This window comes from Manacus candei, unplaced genomic scaffold (assembly GCF_025592945.1).
Source record: "Manacus candei isolate 608988 ecotype Guabito, Panama unplaced genomic scaffold, ASM2559294v1 h1tg000082l, whole genome shotgun sequence".
NCBI classification, from domain to species: Eukaryota; Metazoa; Chordata; class Aves; order Passeriformes; family Pipridae; genus Manacus; species Manacus candei.
Window position 1 is genome coordinate 2,985,948 of NW_026138130.1, and position 19,544 is coordinate 3,005,491.

The following is a 19,544-nucleotide window of genomic DNA, read 5'->3' on the forward strand; positions in this document are numbered from 1 at the left end:
AGATGGAGGTTCTCTGACTAGGCAGTTTTTAATCAGTGCTATTTCCTGCAGCTGTACATGCTGCCTTTCTGTTCCCAAGTGTAGCAGTACAAGTAAGATTGCCTTTTCAGCCTGGAGATAGGGATAAAAGCATCCAGTGAAGTCCTAATAGTCTCTGATCTCTTTTAGGTGAGTGAAATGATGTGATTTTAAGGCTGTCACCTTAAAATGTCTATTGTAGGCACAGTACACCTACTGGTAAGGCTGGTTACTGTAGTTTGTTTCAGCAAAGGCTTCTTTTATTCATCTGGTAATGTAATTTCTTCAGCAAGGATCCATAATTCAGTTAAGTAAGGAGAAGGAGAAGCATTTCATAGTGAAATACCTGCTGGTGACGTGAGAAGGTGGGGAAAATCCCCTTCCTGACTAGACCCAAGCTGGGCGTTCCCATGTGGGTATTATCCTGTGAATAAGCACCCAGTGAGGCAGCAGAACTCTCTTACCTGAGTGGTTTCCCTTCTCATCCAGCTATTCCATAGCATTAGATGTTGCTGATCTTGAGACAGTTTTAAGAATTTCATTGTTTCCCTCAATGGTCAGATAAACTTTATACATTTAGAATTAGTTGTTATAGTTAGTATTAGTTGCTGTAGTTGTATAATCAGAATTAGCTCTGTGAAAGAAACAATCCAAAGGGATGGAAGTGGCCAAGCAGTGGAGCAGAAGGATGCCTGACATTTAAGTGGAGATGTTCCAGACATGAAAATAGCATGAAAGTGTGTGGTAACAGGGTATGAAACATCACGGGACCAAACCCACTCCTGTGAGTGGGAGAGTCTGTGTAACACCACAGCCTGTGTGCACAGCAGAAAACTGGAAGGATGAGCATACAGCCTTCTTGGGGTCCAGCTCCAAATGTTTCCACCTCCCAATGCAAGTGTTGGTGCATTCTGCCCACGGGGTTTGCTGTGCTGTTTTGCAATAGCTCTCATTGCTTAACTTTTGGGGTGCAAGACATACTATCCCTCCTTGTGCTCCAAAGATTATAGATAAAGTTAGAGGGTGGTGATAAGGTATGAAAACGAGAAGAGCGTCAGCAATAGGGAAGAAGGGGCCTGTGCTGAAATATTAAGGGAGGGCAATCCTATCTCCAAATCTGAACTTGGGAGCTGCAGATGAGAGGAACTTTGTGACGTATTGGAGTAGATTGTTGGAGTAGATGACGTTTCCGTTCCTTGTTTGCCTTTTGTACTGAGCTCTTCAAAAAGCTGGCAAGTGCTCTGTGTGCACTGTCTTACAAACAGCCTCAGTCATGGAAAGCTCTGGGCTCTACTTCCAAGGCTCCCAGGCCGCTCTGCCTGCCAAGCAGCACAGGCGGTACCAGGAGGAGTGCGAGCGAGGGTGCCAGGACAGCTGGAATGGGAGGTTATTTGGGGCACTGTGACCCTGCTGGCAGCCTTGTCTGCATGTGGTTTATTTGACCTGATGGTTCTGCAGCTGCTTTGAACACCATTCCAGCTGAAGCTGTGCAAGCAAACCTAGTCATGTTGTGTTGGCTTGGGGGAGAGGTAATGGTTGGAAAATGTTTTGCTCTTGTATCTTCAGGAGATGTGGTAAAGATCCTGGAGCCTCTAAGGTCTTCTTTTCAGGAATCTCTCTGCTTAATCAGCAGAGATGCATGTGCTTTCTCTTGGAAATGCATATTGTCCCAACCCTGGGCAAAGAAGATAAAAACTGATTCTAGGGAATGTCTTAGAAGGAGATGGAAGTGCAAATGTTGCATATTTAAAAAGTTGAAAGGGATCTGCTGAGAAATTAAGACCAAAATGGCAAAAATACAAACCTGGAGTTAAGTAATTTTCTTCTGTGCCCAGTTTCTCATGTCACATGGACTGTAAGAGCAAACCAAGGGAGAGTGGAGGGTTGTTGCTGGCTTAGCACTAGTGATGGGTCATGTGATTGACCTGTGGTTTGTGGTTTTATAGAGAAGTCTGCTCATCTTATGGAGGTTTTATAAATATTAGAAAATCTTGTCTCTTCAGACTTGCAAATTGCAGCCCAAAAATTCCTGCAGCCATCCCACACGCTTTTAGGAAACCTAGAGTGTAGTTGTGATGATTTAGTTTTGTACTTCCTTATCTTTGTTTTTAAAGACTTCTAGTCTTGACAAGTCTCTGCTTCAAAGTTTAACTTGAAAAAGCAATTCAGAATTCACGTTCTCAAAGAGATGCATCTTGTTTCCACCGTGAAACTTGATAATGCATTAATTAATAAAAAATAATTCAGTGTTTGGCCACTGAATTGAGACACTCCCTCTAGGCATTGATAAGGGTGATTGACCACATAGGGAGGAAGTACTGAGCCCTGTGAGAGTGAGGTGTGGTGGCTCTGTGTGGAGAGGTGATTTGGGGTGAGGGGTAGCTGATTCTCTCCAACCATCAGTATCACCAGCAAACTTTCAGATTAGCTCCATTGCACAAGGCGGTGGCTGAACTGTTTCCTCAAAAGCCCTGATGACAGTTCTGTGTTTCTGTTGTTTGGCACTTTGAAGCCTGCAAATACAGCAGAGATGACGTATTATTTGTGTCTAACAAGTAGGGGGTGGCTGGGTTGCCTTGCAATGTTTTCCCTCATTCACTACTTAAAGGTTAATTCTTCTGCCTCTGATGGAGTGTGCTGAGCAATCTCTGTGTCCAGGTGTGTATGAGGTAGGAGGTTTTTTTGCCAAGCTGAATTTTGTGAGGCAACAATTGGAAGAAGTAGTTTTGGGGAGAGATGCCCTGCTGGGCAACACACACTAAGTAGGCCAGGCTCTGTGATACAGAGCAGATGTTAACCCTGTCCAGCCTGCAGCAGGATGAGAACTTGTAGTGGAGGGGGGGTACCTGGGAAGGGAGCAGCCACCATTTCAGCTACAAACAGGAGCCAACAACTGTAATATTTGAAGGTGTGGAAACCCTCTGGATCCTTGTGGTGAAATCCGGGAGGGTCTTCAGGGCTTGCATGGCACCTGGTCTTGCGCTTGGAGGAGGGAGAGAGGAGGCTGGTGCTTGGCACAGCAGACAACTGAGCTGTTCTTTGGTGGGTGAGTGATGGGGTTCCCTTGTGAGCCTTTGGCACCACAGATTGCTCTGTCCTGCCTGCCCTCTCTGTACTTCTGTCTCAAAAAGGTAGTAACCTTTCCTGTGTTTACTTCAGCTTCATTTACCCTGAAGGACAATGAGATTTTGAGCGAGTAATTGAGATTTAAAGCTCCAATTACAAGAGCCAATAAACTAGAGATGCTTCCTAAGCTCATGTTTTAATTGGAAGAAGTGATTCCAGTACGTCCTTCCCGAAGTCCTTGCACTATCTCTTGTGTTGGATAGCCAGTGACCTAGTTTTCATAGAGTGATCTCACAGTAGTCCCTCACCCAGCTGCACTTGGGTGAGGAAGAACAGTGTGTGTGTGTATGGTGATGGTGCATGTACTGTGAATTTGATTGCTCTGCTACTTAGAGTTTCCTTGGGTAAAAATACTGTTTTATGTTTACTTGGCAGCTTTTCTCCTTTCTACTTGTCCTGGTTTAATTGTGTGGAGTTGTGTCTGTTCCCTGGTGTGCTGTGAGTTGTGCATGTTGTGGAATACAATGCCTTTGAGGGTGCTAGTGAGCACAAGTGACACCTCAATAAGGGTCCCCAGAGACATGGTTTTAGTACTAAGCTGCCCCCATCTCCCAACAGTTGTCAGTTTAGAGCTTATTAGTCACCCATCCCTCCTTTGAAACAACTATTTTTAATGCTCTGTGCTGAGTCCTCAGAAGCCCTGTTAGGTTTTGCCATCTTTGCTGACAGTAGCTGCTTTTTAATTGCTCATGTAACAGAAGCAGGGCTTGAAAACTCAATCAACATTATCTCAGCTTATCTCCCTGTCACCAGTGGATTTAAGCAGATCAAGACATTCATAGGCATCATGTGTAGGTGCAAAACACAGCCAGCTGCAGAGGCCAGGGCAGATGACATGCCCCTACACTGCCCTCCCAGGTGTCAGCCCGTGGCCTTGCCCGTGGTCAGTCCCTGCCTCCCTGCTGGCAGATGGGCTCTGTGCTGTCATGGTCAGGGCCAAGTGAACAACCTGGCTCTGCCAGCACGCGACCACTCCTAACTTCAGCTGCAGTGTCAGGCCCTTTTCTCCACTGGCCTTTGCAGCACTTTGTCTCAAGGCTGTGACTGCCTCTGTGTAAGCTGAGGAGTCAGGGGAAGAAGTGACTTGTGATAGCACAGCCCAGCACAGGGAGGTGTGGGGGAGAAGGGCAGGGCTGCAGGTGAAGCACAGTGTGGGGAGCCAAGGTTCAGCTGTCTGTCAGGATTTGGTACAGCTCCTTGGCTGGAGCCTCATATCTGCCTGCCCTGGTCTGTTTGCAATCTCATCTCTCTCCTGTGTCGTGGATTATGTCAGTGTGGTTTGGGCAGTGGTTTGTGAACAGGCTCCAGGCTGCTGTTGCTTCCTCGGGGGAGATGGGAAGAGCCTGATGTGTCTGCTGGCTAAAAGCTTGGCAGAGAGCAGGCTGGGCAAAGCAGCTGCTGCTGGGCTGGGGTCTGGCATTACCCATGGCCTGCTTCTGTGCTTAATGAGTTACCTTATCTGTCATGTTCCCCATGGCAGATGGGGTCTCTTCAGGATTAATTAAGGATCATAACTGTGACCTAGTTACCAGACTTGCACTATTGTTACTGGAGCTCTTTGCTGTTTGAGAGCACTTCTTACCCTTGCCTGCTCTGGTTACTCATTCCATATATCCTCCTGGGACTGACTCTGAGCCCCAGGCAGGATCACATTACATTAATTTCTCTAATAGATCCCTACTTTACCTGTGGGTAGGTAACTGGCTGCTTCCTGCTTGCAGTGCACCACTTGGTGTGTGGATGAGAAATGCTGGCACACATCTGTCACAGGGTTGTCTCCCTTTTGGGAGCAAGGGGAAAGATCAGCTGCAAGATTGGGGATGATGATGCCGGATACAACATCTTCATAGCTCAGTTCCATACTGCCATGCCTTAAACCATAAGAATGCTGAAAGGTTATCCCAGGGTCTCTCTTCTTTTGGCTGCTCAAATCTTTCTCATTTCCAGTTTGCGCTTTATTGTAGTAAGCCTTTAGGGATGCTTCCCATAAAGGAGCAGAAGTGACTAGAGCTCAATAAGTAAATTGAGTTCAAGCTCTTCTAACCCTGCTTCTTGCCTGCCAAATTTTCAGGCAGAGCACTGTTCTAGCTGAGAACAGTGTCAGTCTCAGTCCTGTGTTCCTGTGGTCTGCAGACCTGCTACAACCCAATCCTTCTTCAGCTGGGGATGGGATGCACCACAGGGATCATGGTGGGGACTTGTCCCCCCGCATCTTCCTGCTCTCTCCTTCCCTCCCTTTGCTGCTGGTTTAATGGGAGCTTGCCTTGCCCACTGGATGGAGTCCTGTGCAGCTGAGCTATTGCACGAGCTCACAGCCTCGTGCACCAGGGCTGCACATGGCACATTTACTGTTCACGTGAGAAAGGTTTATGTTCCTGAAGCTCCTCTCAGTGCCCCATGGATCTGTTCCTTAACTAACCTGATGCTCTGCTCAGGGTCTGATCACGTCCTCAGTGGGATCCCAGCAGTTCCTGCTGATTTTGGACAGAGGAGCACAAAGGAGGCTATTCAGTGGGACCCCTGGGAAACAGCACTTCACTTTGTCCTCAGAAGTCCGTGTGGAGGAAGAACTGCTCGGCTTTTCTCCTCTGCCTTGAAAAACATCTCTTTTGTTCCAGTGACCTGCTTATTATGTAGGTCAGCATCAACTGGAAAAGAAAAACAATTTCAAAAGTAGGAGAAATATAGCAGGTTTCCTCCACTGAGCAGTTCTTTCTGGAAAAGCAGGGAGAGTTGTCCTGGGGGAGGTGGCAGGTAGCATGGCCTGTTCCTCTTCCACCCACCCTGGGCAGGGCAGCTGTAAGCTTTGTTTTGTAAAAGAGGAAGTGGTTTCTGCTGGTCTTTACCTGTGTCTGCACAGCAGAGTCCAGTGCCATGTTGCTGGAGGAGCAGTCCCTGCTGGGAGACAGCTGTCCTGCCAGGGTGAAAAGGGGACACAGAACAAGCAAACGCCTCTGAATGCCAAAAGTAAAACTGGGACCTGAACCAAAATTCATCTCAGTGTCATGCCAGTGCCATCACCCTGGGGCTGCCTCACTGTGCTTGTAGCAGAGCTGACACCTTGTGATGCCCACTGAGCAAAAAGAAAGCACTTAGCATAAACTCTTGACTCCTGTAACCTAAGCAGGGGACAAATTGCTCTGTGCACAAGAGGTTTGGTGAAGTCCAACTTCACACATACTTGCCTCTGATGCAGTGACTCTTAATATCCCTTAGTATCCTCACTTCTCTCCCAAATCCTCTAATAAATAGCAGCTGGGCAGGAGATATCCTGTGCCCTGGCTACTTCCCAGTTGGGAAAGTGTGTGTATGTGTGTGTGCCTGCTGCCCAGCCAGCAGGCAGGTAGAGAGCTGCAGCCCTTCCTTGGCAGAAGCAGGAATGTAGCTCCCCTCTCTGCCTACTCACTGAGGGATTTCTCTTTTCCTTCAAAATGTGTGGAAGTGCTCATTTTGAGACAGCCAGTCTTGACAGGAGAAGCAAAAAATCACTCACAAACTTCACTAGTATCTAAATGAGGCAACACAATCTCATAATTGTTACCTTAGAAAATGAGATTTCAGTATGCTGATTTTTGGCAATGAAAAGGTGTATGGAGAGGTGGGTTGTGCAGTGAGCAGAGGGTTCTGCCTGCCTCTGCTGTTTACTGGGTCCACTGCCCATTCACCCAGGCTAAAGCTGAGTGCTTGAAGCCTCTCCAGTTGCTGGAGGCTCCTGGCACAGACTCTTGTGCTTGAAGGTGCATTGACCTTTTCCCAGAACACAGGTTCTTGTAGAGCTGCTTGCTCTATTTCACATGCAGCCTCCTGCAGCCTTTGCTCCTCACTTTATACCAGCATGTGCTGTGCTGACTAGATAAAGCAAATTTGTCTGTGACTGGACTGTCCTTCCTCTTTAGCATCTTGATCTTGGTGGTTTCTATTTAATATCTGCAGAGCTCTCTGTGGATCCCAGTTCTGCTGTCTAACCCAAGGGCAGGCATTCCTTGTCTCATCACAGCACAGTTGTCTGGAGAGAAGTCAATGCAGGAAGCAACACAGCAATGAAATTTTGAGCAGAATGACACTTTTTCACCTACAGTAAAAGGACTTCTCCCATGCTTTGTGCACTCACACGGAGCAGACCATTAAGGAAGCAGGCAAGCAGGCATGTGTCTTAGCTGGAGGCACTGCTGTGTGATCTGCCACAGCTTGGAAGTCTTAGTCAAGATGTAGGATTAGGGTACATTGCTACAAGATTTTCTGAGTTAGCAGGGGATGGTTCCCTGAGGCTGGGACTGTCACATTGGCTTGGTGGGTCCTTGCACAATGAGGCTGCTGTGTGCTGGAGACAGCAGAGTGCTGGAGCTGTCATGTACTTGTGGTGAGAGCGTGGGGGATGGCCTGTTATCTGTGCTTGGAGGAAGGGTTTGATTAGAAACTGTCTCATAAATGTGTGGTTGTTGAATGAGCTGCTCCTCCAGTGTGCATGAGCCATCTCCATGTACGTGACAAGTGCATCTGTCCTGGGCAGGCAGGCAGCTGCTCTAAAGGAAAGCAGATGAGCTTTCCTCATCACAAGCTTTTCCTCATCAAGCTTTTTCTAAATTGCTCCCTGCATGGAGCAATTCTCCAACAATATTAAATACAGCAGAAAGGATGAGTCAAGCAGATCTTGTCAAGGCTGACCTATTTTTTTCTCTTTTTGGTTTTGTTATAAATTGAATCCACCGTGTCACAGGGCACAGTGCTGTTCTCAGCACGACTGGTGGCAAAAAGTAGCTACCCAGGAATTATATGTATTGTGTGGTAGCTGGGAGAACCTCTTGTTCCCAGCATCTCTGACCTATCTGTGACTTGTCATGAAATTGTGGAACTTAAGTAATGGATGATTAGGCTGTGAGAAAATAATTTTAGCCACTGGTTAGCTGAGTTTACTTGTGTGTATCTCATTGTCTTCAGAAGCTGGTGAGGTAATAAATTTAGTAAGATGAAGTGTCCAGCTCAGGTTCTTAAATGGGAAGCAAGGCAACCTGGTGTTGCAATGAATGGTGATGCTTTCCTGAGGGAATAATGGGTGTTACTGTCCAGACATAAACCAGTCCTGAGGTATTAGAAGGCAGGTTGAGTCCTGTGCAGGCAGTCTGGGATTCCCACACCTCTGGGTGTGGGAAGTGTCTGGTATTGTTTTGGATAAGACATGAGGTCAGGTGGCCTTGGACTTGACCTCCTGACATGGAGGCATCAGCAACACTCTGCCCAGCCTGGGGCTCTGCACAGCTTTCTGTTGTGACAGCACATCTCCCATTTGCTCAGTTTTGCTTAGCTCATATCAAGATAAGTCTTGACATTGTTTAACACAGGTTTGCACCCAAACCACGGACAACAGTTTAACGGTTACTGTAGCTTTAGATGTTGCCAAACTTGCAGGCGGTGAGAGAGCTGTATTGGAACGTGGAGGGTCTTTAAAACACCAGCCTGGGTCTTAAAAAATGATTTGGGATGCTGGTGAGTAGTTGTCCCACTAGTCACTTGTCTTGCAAACTTCAGTTGTCCAATGAATGAATCAAGTTTTATTTGAATTAATCTTGAAGTAAAGGATGCTTGAAGAAGCAAAACAGCTTGGCAGTTTGTGCTGCAGTGAGCTCGCTGCAACCTGGAGTTACTCTTTCCCACACATCCCCCACCCTGCCAGTGCTCAGGTCTTGGCTTCCACCTCTGGATTGGTGCAGTGGTCCCAGCCCCAACCTGGACTTCCCAGGGTGGGAGTGAGGAGCACAGATGGGCCCTGCTGGGCAAGAGAGGAAGGACCTGGAGATGACTGTGCACCTCTGGATGCATGTTGAGGGATGTGAGGAGGCAGCCTGTGTCCCTGTCCCTGCACAGTTGTCTTGCCCAGACAATGCTGAGTAAAGTGGGCAGGACACCCTCCTTAGGGGGTGGCTTAATTACAGCCAGACAAAGCCTTGGTGATCACAGCCTCCAGTAAAGCTTCTGACGTCTGTGGTTGCTCATCCCAGTGGAGTGGGACCACACAGGGCACTGTCTTCACAGCTCTCTTGTGCTGGGTGAAATCGTGTTGGGGGGGACAAGAAAATAGCCCAGTGTCCCAGCATGAATCAGCCATCCATTTATATACAGCTCCTGCTTCTCCAGTGGTGCCAGGCAGTCCTGCACGGTGATGGGCTGCACAGATAGAGCAGTGACTCTCCTCTTGTGACAGGAGGGTTTATGCCAGGCAGTTGTGGCTGGCTACTGTTGGTGACAGGAGAACAAGATTGGGACTGAAGAGCTTCCCTACTCTCTGGGCATTCAGGGCTGAAGATCTGATTGCTAGGTCATGACTGTTCAAATGTTTTGGGTTGGAGGTTCAGCCTATATCCCTAGGAGTTGAGGAGATGAGCCTAGAAACAAGAATTTTCTGATTTGGTGTCTTTTCAGATTTGATTTTGCAATTCTCTCATTTTAAAGGATTTTTGCTAGGCCATTATACAATTTGCTACTGGGTTCCTTTTCCATCTGTTCAAAGCTCAGCTTCATGGTGGCACACAGTTGTGCTGTGGTTGTGCTGCCAGCAGCTTTGAACGTGGTGGCCATTCCTCAGTTCAGTGAAAAGCTCAAAGAACAGTAAAGCTTTTAAAGGTTCCTAAGGGATCTCTGAAACCACAAAGCCAGTGGATAGAGACCTTGCTGTACACTGCCCAAGAAACAGGATGTAGCAGGCTCAAACCATATAGTAGCCATGAGGAAAAAAACCCACAATCATGTAGATACTAATTATCCAAATACTAAATCCATGAGGGACCTGGTTTCCTTAGGTCTGCTGTTGATGGAGCTCTTTGCATGGCAGAGGAAATGAAATTGCTTACAAAGTAGAAACTAAATGAGTGGAAAAAATTTCTGGATTGCCTGCAACGATTTGTCAGTAGTGTAAGGCAGACAAAGGTTAAACATTAATTCCTATCTATCTCTTCTGGACTTTTTTTTCACTTGCCCGGTGCTAATTCAGTGTAGCAGTCTGGAGGGTGGGGTGGCACACGCAGTGCTGAGGGCAAGAGGTGCTTTTGGGTGAGGATACAGCGTGGAACATCCACCTTTGTGGGATACCCTGCCAGGCCAGGGCTGCTGGTGCCAGGTAGGCCAAGTGCCACTGAGCTGCTGGTTTGTGCTCTGCCTCAGGCAAGATGCTGCTCACAGCAGGAGGGTTTGGCCTTGGCAGCCTGGGCTGCTGCCTGGGTGAGATCTCCTGGTGCAGCCAGGCCCCTTCTGTACAGTGGTGTCTGGACAGATGAGGAGGTGATGACTGAGCCTGTGCTATAACCCCTGCCCTGGGTTTCTCCAAGCCCGTCACTCATGAGTCACTGTTTGTTTATTTACTGAGCACACACAAATCATATCAATACAGAGTGAGGCTGTTACAGACACTGCTGTTTGGACATCAGGCTGTTTGCAGAGCAGAGGCAGAGTAGTTGCACAACCTCTGTAAGTGGTCGCCCATTCCTAAGAAAACCAGTCAGATAACTCTATTTGACCAATTACTTTAGCCCAATGACCAGACTCTCTGCTTGCTTTTACTGTGTAAGGGGTTTGATTTTCCTGCTGCAAATGTGTGAGCTTGTATCATCTTTCCACCTCCCCTACTGCATAAAAGCATTAAGTCAAAACCTGTAAGAGCATCACATCCATATGGCTGCATTTCACTTGGGAAGGGGCTGTATAAAAGGTATGAGTAACTTAATTTAATGTGGTTACTTGTGATTTTAATTTTTAATGCTAGAGCTTCCTCTCCACGGCCTAAGCCCCAAGCCCCATTAGGAGTGCTGGTATCACCAGCAGAGCAGTGACCAAGGCTCAGCTTTGGGTGCAGTGTTTAGTGCTGCACACGGATATATTCACCTGTGTAAGAGCTTATGGTGGGGTTGTCACCAGGAACCTTTCTAAATATGACATCTGAAGGTAAGATGCAGGTGTTTCTTTATAGCAGCAAGAAATTGTTCTTGTAACCATGCAAGAAATATATATATATACAGCAGTTAGAATAAAGTGAGGCTTTGCTGTTTGGCTGAAGTTGTAGGATCACAGCAACCCATTTCAGATGTTGAAGAAAATCTGCTTTAGCACAGTCCTCAGCTTAGATAACAGGCCATGGGTAAGTGCTAGTTCTTGAGCTAGCTTAAGAGAGCTGGGAATCTCTGTTTATAATTAATGTAAATAAGTCATGATGGAAAATTGTCATCCTCCTCTTCTTTGAGTCGTTTTTATCCATGACACCAATGATTGCAACATCAGTGTGAGTAATCCCAGGCATGGGATTTATCCAAGGCTCTGTTTCATCCAAGGTTTGACTGTTTGTTTGCAGTGTTGTAATACTTTACAAACAAGGAGCAGAGCAGCCCTCTGCGGAGGTGTCTGCCCTCTTTGGGGATGGTGGCCTGTCTTCTTCTCACGCTCACAAGAGACAGAAGGAGGAACTAAACACATGAGACACTTTAAGAAACGATCCTGCAAAATCCCACACCACCAGGCAAGGCTTTGTTTCGCTCAAACATTGAGCCCTGAATACTTCAGTCTTGGCTGACTACATGTGACAAGCGAGTCAGACCAAATGTCCATCCAGCTAGTAGCAGACAGTAAGGGAAGAGGCTGGTTTGCCCCGTGCTCTTGGCAATGCCCTGAGCCAGAGGATACAGCCCAGGAGTAAAAAAAAATAATAGTGTTAAGTGTTAAAAGAATGAAAGTGGTGGTGAACCCATTCTGCCTTGATCTAACCCTTTTATGAACTTGACTAGTTTGGATTCGGAACCTGGCAATGAGTTACACAGCTCTGTGTCATTTGGAAATTAACTTCCTTCTAAGAAAACAGATTTTGTGTTCAATGTCAGCTGCTCTCTCTGCCCTCTAGAATAGCATATCACCCTCTCATAAAACTTGCTGGTCTTTACTCTCAGGGTTTGAAAGGGATACGGTTTTGCTTTGGCCAAGTATCCCGTAATGTCAACAGCTTGCATTTCTGACATCTTTTGTCATGGTGTGAGTGTTTATGGGAACTATGTTGTGCTAGAGGGTTTTTTCCTTGAAGGTCAGGGTAGTTGCAGATGAAATAGCTTGTCCCTCCCTGTGCCAGCCCTGTGCTGTACCTCTGCAGTTTCTAATAAATGTTTGCTGATTAGAATAATTACCCTTGGAGTAACCCTAATTGTTCAAAAAGTTATTTACCAAGTCAGGTCCTGCCCCTCTGTCTTATAGTTAGGAGCCCTTTTGGTGGACCTAGGTTTGCAAGGAGGACCATTTTGCATAACTAGGAAAACAAAACTGTACACTCTAGGCGTGAAGTTTTCCTACCCCCTGAAATTGGACACTGTCTCTCTTCAGGTGAATACAAAATACTGAAAGATGTGTAATAAAAAATAACAGGAGTTGGAAGCAACTGGCCTGACACCTCAGCTCTAATTATAACAGTGTTCAGCCACTGCCTGCACTTGGCAGAGGTACTGGCTTCTGTGAACAAGTCACCCAGCTTGAACCATGCTTGGCCATTCTCCAGGTTTAGTGTGGCATTTTTCTGGGCAGGCAGCACCTTTATCATGCTGGTTCTCCAGGGAAGTCCCTCACAGAGAAGAAATTTCAGTGGATCACTTCCTCATTCTGCTCTTCTGCTTCTACTTTCTCAGGCTAAAAGTTACCAGGAGCTTTTCAGCTGGGCAGTAGCCATGTGGCCCCTGAACTGGCATAAGCATGAATGCAGCTGTGGCAGAGGCTGTGGAGCTTGCTCTCATCAGTGGAAGGTCTGGTCCTTCTGTGCAGTGGTGGTTACTCAAGGAGCCAGGCAACCCCTGAGGAGCAGCTGACTGTGACATTCCCCCTGTTCTCCTCCCGGCTGCTTGGAGCATCCTGAAGCCCAGCAGGTATTTTCCACTCAGCTGTGGTAGCAGGCTGTGTAGATAAATAGCTACATATTCAGCAGGCTGAGCAGAAGGGCCTGTGTGTGTCTCCATTTAGACTGGTCTGGACTTTGTCATGTTTTGCCTCCCCTTCCCAGATGTTTCCTTCTGCACTTCAATAAGGCGGGATATGGCATCACTTTTGGTTTTGTCTTTGGAAGAGTAAACAAAACAGAAGGCCAAAAGCTAGCTACTTAAAACACATTCCTCTGCTGTGACTGGGGAAAAATCTCAACTTCAGATACAGGCATCCACTGTTTGCATTGCTCATTCTCCTGGCAGGGGTTATGGCTTTGTCTGCCTCACTTGGTTGAAGCCTAACCTTTCTGATGTTTCCATTTTTGAAATGCCTGATATGCTGTTTGTTCTTCCCATGCATCCTGGGTTTCGGCTGCTTCTCACAACTCTGGGAGATGATAAAAAGAGATCTCATACAATGGGTCAAGGTACAGTTCTAGACAGGAATGTGCTTGGTCTTGACAGGGCTTGGTTTATCTGTCAGGCTCATTGCAGGCCTGGCATTGAGCTGAAAGGCAGAGACAGAGGAATGTGTCTGCTCTCCAAGAGGGAGTAAACCTGACCAAGAAATGCAGGGCTGGGTGACTTGCAGTGGGACATAAATTCTTCTGAGAAGGCCTAAGGTGCTGCAGGAGACAGTGGCTTCTACATCTCAGGATGACTCCAAGCAGCACATCTGAAACTCATTGAAGCTGTAGCACCTCCCTTTTTTTTTTTTTACTTGTCCATCTTCCTGTGACAACCAGCTGCTTTCTTCCCCTTTCTGTTTTCACAGGAGAAAAAACAGAACAAGTTGCTTCCTGAAGGTGGAGTTGGGAGAGATGGCTGTGATCACTGGGTCCTGCCCCTTCACTCCGAAGGGTTTGTCCTGCTGCCAGGAACTGCATGTTGCTGTTCCTTGGTGTCTGTGAGTGCTTGGTGAGCTTCACCCTTGGAGCAAGCCTGAATTGCTGAGGATATTCAAGAGATAAAGTGAAATCCAGAAGCTGAATATAGGCACTTTTTAAGGGTCGGGACATGTTAGGAACTAGCCTGTTGAATCTGTGTTCGGAGTGGAGAATTCACATCCATTTGCAGAAGACTGAAGCTAGTCAGTGAGATATCCTCTGCTCCTCCCATTCCCCAGCACTTAATACAGTATTAAAGTCTGTTGCAGCAGTTTGAAGGACTCACACTTTCCTCTGTACAATGGTTTATATCTCATACAGTAATGTTTATGCTCTTCCCTCGTGCTGGTGGTGAATCTCCCTGTGTGACAAGCTCTTCATTCATTGGCATGACCATGGCAAGCCTGCTTTTAGCACTGTTTCCAAACTTAGCCAGTGCTTAGAACAGATTGTTAGAGAACAGCAAGCTGGCACTGCTAACAAGGTGAGCTCAGGGGTTGTTCTGGGCTCTCAGCTGTCTGCCGGGTCTCTGTCACCTCAGAAATAGCCTTCTCTGTTACAGAGATCCCAAAATGCTGCAGCCAACCTGCCTCACGCTGGGCTGTGAGAGAGAGACAAGCAGGAGCTCAGACACTGGGTACCAAGTCGGGTCATTTGCACTGATTCTTCTGGTATGAAGAGGGTTTACTCCACACAAAGACTTGTTGCAATGTGTTTCAACAAGGGAAACACTTTTTCCTTGCTTGGCAGAAGTATTTGTAGCCACACTGAAAGGCTAGTTTGTTACCAGGGAGCTTGTGAGATATTTGTCCACTTAATCACAAAAAGCTGCAGAGACTGTAAGGATGTTTCTGCAGGTGTCAGAGGGCCCAGCTGGATGGGAAAAGCAACAAGAATTCCTCCCCATGCTGCTCCCATCTGCCAAGTCATGAGTGCCACCCTGCAATGTCATCACTGTGGGACATGGGCACCACGGTGGTGTTTGAGAATGTCCCGTGGGAACCCACAGTCAGCACCAGTTGGTACTGGTCAGCCTTTGGTTGGTATCTGGCAGGACAGAGCCTGGCTGGCCAGAGCAATGGCTGCAGAAGAAAGTTTGAGCCCAAATGAGAGAGGATGGTTTTAAAGGGAGGCATCAACAGCTAAAATCTCCTCCTCTTCCTCAGACAAGCTGAGGGAGTCCTCAGGTTCAGCTTCTCCGGCCTCTACTGAGTGGGATAGTCAAGCAGCTGTGGATGTTGCTGTAGGAGCAATGACAGCACTGACTGAAAGAGACATTCCTCCTTCTTCCAAGGGGAGCAGTGGCTAAACTGAAGATCTCTCCTTTCTCAAGCAGCTCTGGGAAATTTCTCACAGTGATGAGTTTCGTTCCATTTGGTGGGTTGGTGATGGATTCTTTGTTGCCATCAATAAAGAAATGTTCAAGGATGAGGTGCTCGCGAGAAGAGGACTTGGCAGAGCCTTTGAAATGGAGAGCATGAGCAGTTTTCTTCATCAACTTGACCTGTATGGGCTGTGCGAACTGCCATGTCCAGTTTGTCTAACTCCAGGGATGAATTTCCAGCAGAAGTAGCTGCTTCAGCTCCTACAAAGGTACATCAGTTCCTTTACACATGAACTGCTGGGAGAGACTGACGTTCATACCAAATAAGCCTCAGACATAAATGTCCTCACTTTCATTGCTTCTCAGGGCATTTCTCAGGTGAAAACCCCAGGGCTGGTTATCACTTAACAGAACCATATTGTAACATTTGGGAGAGCCTAAACTTGAAGTTTCATATGCCCCTAAAAGTCCTTTTCAATACCCAAGTTTGGCTTTTGTCTAAAACTAACAGTCTTTGTTCTCATGTATTTGTGTTTTTCAGGCTTGAACTAACTCTGCTCCTTTGCACTTTTTAGCTTCTATGAATCTGTTACAGCCCCAGCTTTAAGATGGGAGCATCCCCAGGTGCTGGAAAGGTACAAGCCAAGAGTGGGCCACAAAAGGAGGAGGGCCCCAGCTGCATCATGTCTGGATGAGAAGCTGGAGGAATGGCCAATGAGAGAAGCTTCAGTCCACCTGTAGCAAAAGAAAAGGGAGCTGATTCCCACAGAAACAACACCCCTTTCTACTCCAGATGCACTGGGGCAGCGGGCTGACACGGCTTCCCCTGGCCTGCCAGGACAGGGGGAAATCGTGCCCTGTGACACTGCCATACAAGTGATGGAGAAGGAACAGGACATCCAGCCTAGCAGGGACAGATGCAAGACCAAACGAGGCCCTCCTGTTTCCAATGAGAGCACAGGCAAGAACAGTCAATTCTTACCCCTCTGCTTTCCACAGAAACTTTGGGAAATGCTGGAAAGTGACCAGTTTCGGTCCATTTGGTGGAGCAATGGTGGAAAATGTGTTGCAATCAATGAAGAACTCTTCAAAGAGGAGGTGCTGGGCAGGGCAGGACCTCAACGGGTCTTTAACACGCAGAGAATTGAGAGTATTATTCGCCAGCTGAACAGCTATGGATTCACCAAAATGCAGCAGGATGACCAGAGATCTGCCTCCCTGCCTGAATTCCTGGCAGAGGAAGCACCAATTTCTGCTAACAGCCAGGTACAGCAGCTGCTCTGCACATTAACTAATGCTTATGGTAGTCTTGGGGGAGAGAGGGACCTTCACTGCAAATAGGGCCTCACCATAGAAGAGATGTAGGTGGGAATGAGAGGTCTGGTTTTCATTTTGTTCTCAGGCTGTGCTCAGGAAGGTTTGAGTTAGTCTTTCTGACTACTAGAAATGCAGATAAGACACAGTTTGGTGAGATCTGCTGAGTCTGAGCCCATTAGAGGGAAAGACAGACTCAGCATAACCTGATTTCTCCAAATGTCTTTGCTCTGTGTCTTGCTGTACCAAATCTGAAACCTTCCTGCAGCACCTGCTGAATGCCAAGCAGATGCATTTAAGGAGTACAGGGTTACCTGACTGCTCATGTCCGCACTGAAACTGCTGAAAACTAGTGGTATTTGGCTTTTGAAAGCAGTTGTTCTCCTTTTGAAAATCCTCCACTGCTCTGTCCCCAGAAGGCAAAACCCCAGTGGTGGCAATGAGTGAACACAATTTTCACCTAATGCTTTAGCCTGAGCTTTAGGTTCCATACAGCCCTCAGAGCCCTTTTCTGTATCCATGCTCTTCCTCTTTTGCAATTCAGAGTCCTAGCTCTTGTAGCTTGGGATTTTCCATCTTGGGAGGATGGCAACTAACTCTTCTCCTTTGCCTGTTTTAGATCCTCTATTACTATAACCCCTGCTTCAACAGAGCCCATCCCTGGCTGGTGGAAAGGTGCAGGAGGAGAGCTGCCCTCAAACGGAGAGCCCCGGGTGCAGCAGAGTTGGGTGAAAGGCCCCTTCAGAGGCCCAGAGGGTCAGTCTGTGGGAACATGCAGGTGTCTACTAAAGCCCACCCATGCCCACTGGCAGCTGCTCCCTTGCTTCCAGAGCCCGATGGAGCACAGTAGAGATATAAAGTCTAATATAATTAATTATAGATAAAGCCTAATATAGTTGGTAATAAACTGTTTGAACAATAAGCCTTTTCCAGTTGTCCTGCCCTATTCGAACAGTGGAAAATACTGCTCTTACGTAGTTCTGTGGCTTTATTGTTCCCACTTGTCCTTTAGTGGCCTTAGCAAGACAGATGTCCCAGCACAAGCATGTGGAAATGTTATGGTAGCACCAAGAGGTGCAGCAAAGGCTGAGCTCCTGTTGGCACTGGACAGAAGGGCAGCCAGATGCCTCTTCTCCCTGAGGATGAAATGCTGGAAGGGCAAATGACTTGTGCAAGGAAGCGACTGGTTTGGGTGATGGGCAGTGGGCTAAACTCACTCTCTGGTTCTGCCTGCCTCAAACTGGCTTGGAAATACTTCACTGCAGAAGGGACTGGCTTTGCTAACTACAGTCTGTTCACAGAGGGGAAAGTGCTGTGGGGGAAAAGGTCAGGGGTGTGCTACAGATTTAATGCTGGTTGGAACCACGGCTGCTCTGATGTTTTGCAAACAGAGGCATCTTTCCCTTCAGCATGTAAAGGTGGCAATGTAACAGATATTTAGGGTTGTTCTGCAGTCTGCCCTGGTCACATTGATCTGCCATTCTTCTCCACAGCGTGCAGGAATGGTATGTGGGAAGGAGAGCAGGCAGCCACCCTGGGTCTTCAGGAGGTGCAAGGCCCCTGGGACTGTAGAGCTTTAGAAGAAGGACCGGGCAGTTTTGTGCTTGTCTGAGCTGACCAAACTCAGTACTGTCAGCAGGAGTTTCTCTAGGAAGGTTGATGTCCCCCTCCCTACTCTGCTCTCAGCATGCCTGACTGTTCATCCTTTTAGCTCTTCCCATGTAACACCTTGCATGGAAATTCGATACCTGTCAGCAGGGGCAGACTGATACACTCCTCTGAGTGAGGACCTGGACTTGGGATATTTTGGAACAAAGACTCTTTCCATAAGATTATAGGCCTAAAAGTCAAGGCCAAACATGACCCAGCCCAGCGATAAACATTGATTGGAAAGCAGCCTAATGGAGAGAGATGGAAACTGAGGCAACTGGCACTGGTAATACTGATCTGGTTTGGTAGGTGGGTGGTGCTGGACTGTGCAGCATTACCTGCCCCAGCACCAGGGTCTGTGTGGCAATGCCCCTGCTGGGTGTGGATACCTCACACCTGGCCCACAAGTGGGGAATTCCATGTCCCAAAGGTCTCAGCTTCACTCCTGTGAACTCAGCTAGCATTTTCCTAGTACCACTCTCTTTGCACTTTGGGTTCTGGGTTGATGCAATCGTGAGTTCAGCGAAGCCTGAACTCCTCTCACCCCTGCAGGCACCAGCAGGGAAAGTTCAGGGACTGAAAGCAGCCACCTGCCCTTGATCAGCAAGATCAGCAGAGCTGGTGCCACTGGTACCAAAGAATTTAAAGGTGGGTTTGAGCTACATTCCTGTAACAGATTTTAGGATCTTATAATGGTTTAAGACACTAGAACCAATGTAAGTGGTCAACGAAACTCCCCCAGCCCTGTCAGCTGGTTCCTGTTGTTGCTGTGATCAGCTCCTGTCACTTTCCTTCCCTCTTTTCAAGGCTCTGATAACAAGCACCTGGGGCACCCAGGTAACCTTTGGCTGAGCTTCCTATTTAAACTCCCATGGCTTTTGCTTCATTGCCTGGTTGTTACGCAGCAGTAAAGATGTGTTCTGATAGCAGCAGAGGCTGCTCCCCTCCCCTTTCCCCTCTTAGGCAGGATCAAAGCTCTCTGAATTTGCTTGAACAAATTTGCATTTAGGTCAGTGAGAGACTTACTTGAGGGAAAGATTTTTCTTTCCCTGTCTTTTTCTTAACTCTGTAAGAAAGGATAATAAGCACAAAGGCAGGTGGGAGAAAAAAAACTGTGGTCTATAAATAATTGGGTTTGGCACACATGGGAGGACAAAGTCATTAGTAAGAGAGAAAATAGCTGATGTGGTAGCAAGCTACATCTTCAGTTGATGTAAAGCAGCCTCTCCCCATGGAAGCAATGGGACTATGTCACTGCCATCAGCTGAGCTGCTTGGTGGACCTGTTCCC

At 47.4% G+C, this 19,544-nt stretch overlaps 1 protein-coding gene across 1 annotated transcript in view; it reads left to right on the forward strand.

Annotated features, from left to right (window-relative positions):
- Positions 1–19,544, forward strand: part of POC1A (POC1 centriolar protein A) — a 74,398-nt gene that overhangs the window by 2,125 nt on the left and 52,729 nt on the right. The window contains exons 2-4 of the mRNA XM_051811462.1: positions 12,792–13,025; positions 13,855–15,559; positions 15,866–16,556. Of these exons, the coding sequence (XP_051667422.1) occupies positions 16,170–16,556 (387 nt within the window). The 5' untranslated portion in view covers positions 12,792–13,025; positions 13,855–15,559; positions 15,866–16,169. The remainder of the gene's footprint in view (positions 1–12,791; positions 13,026–13,854; positions 15,560–15,865; positions 16,557–19,544) is intronic.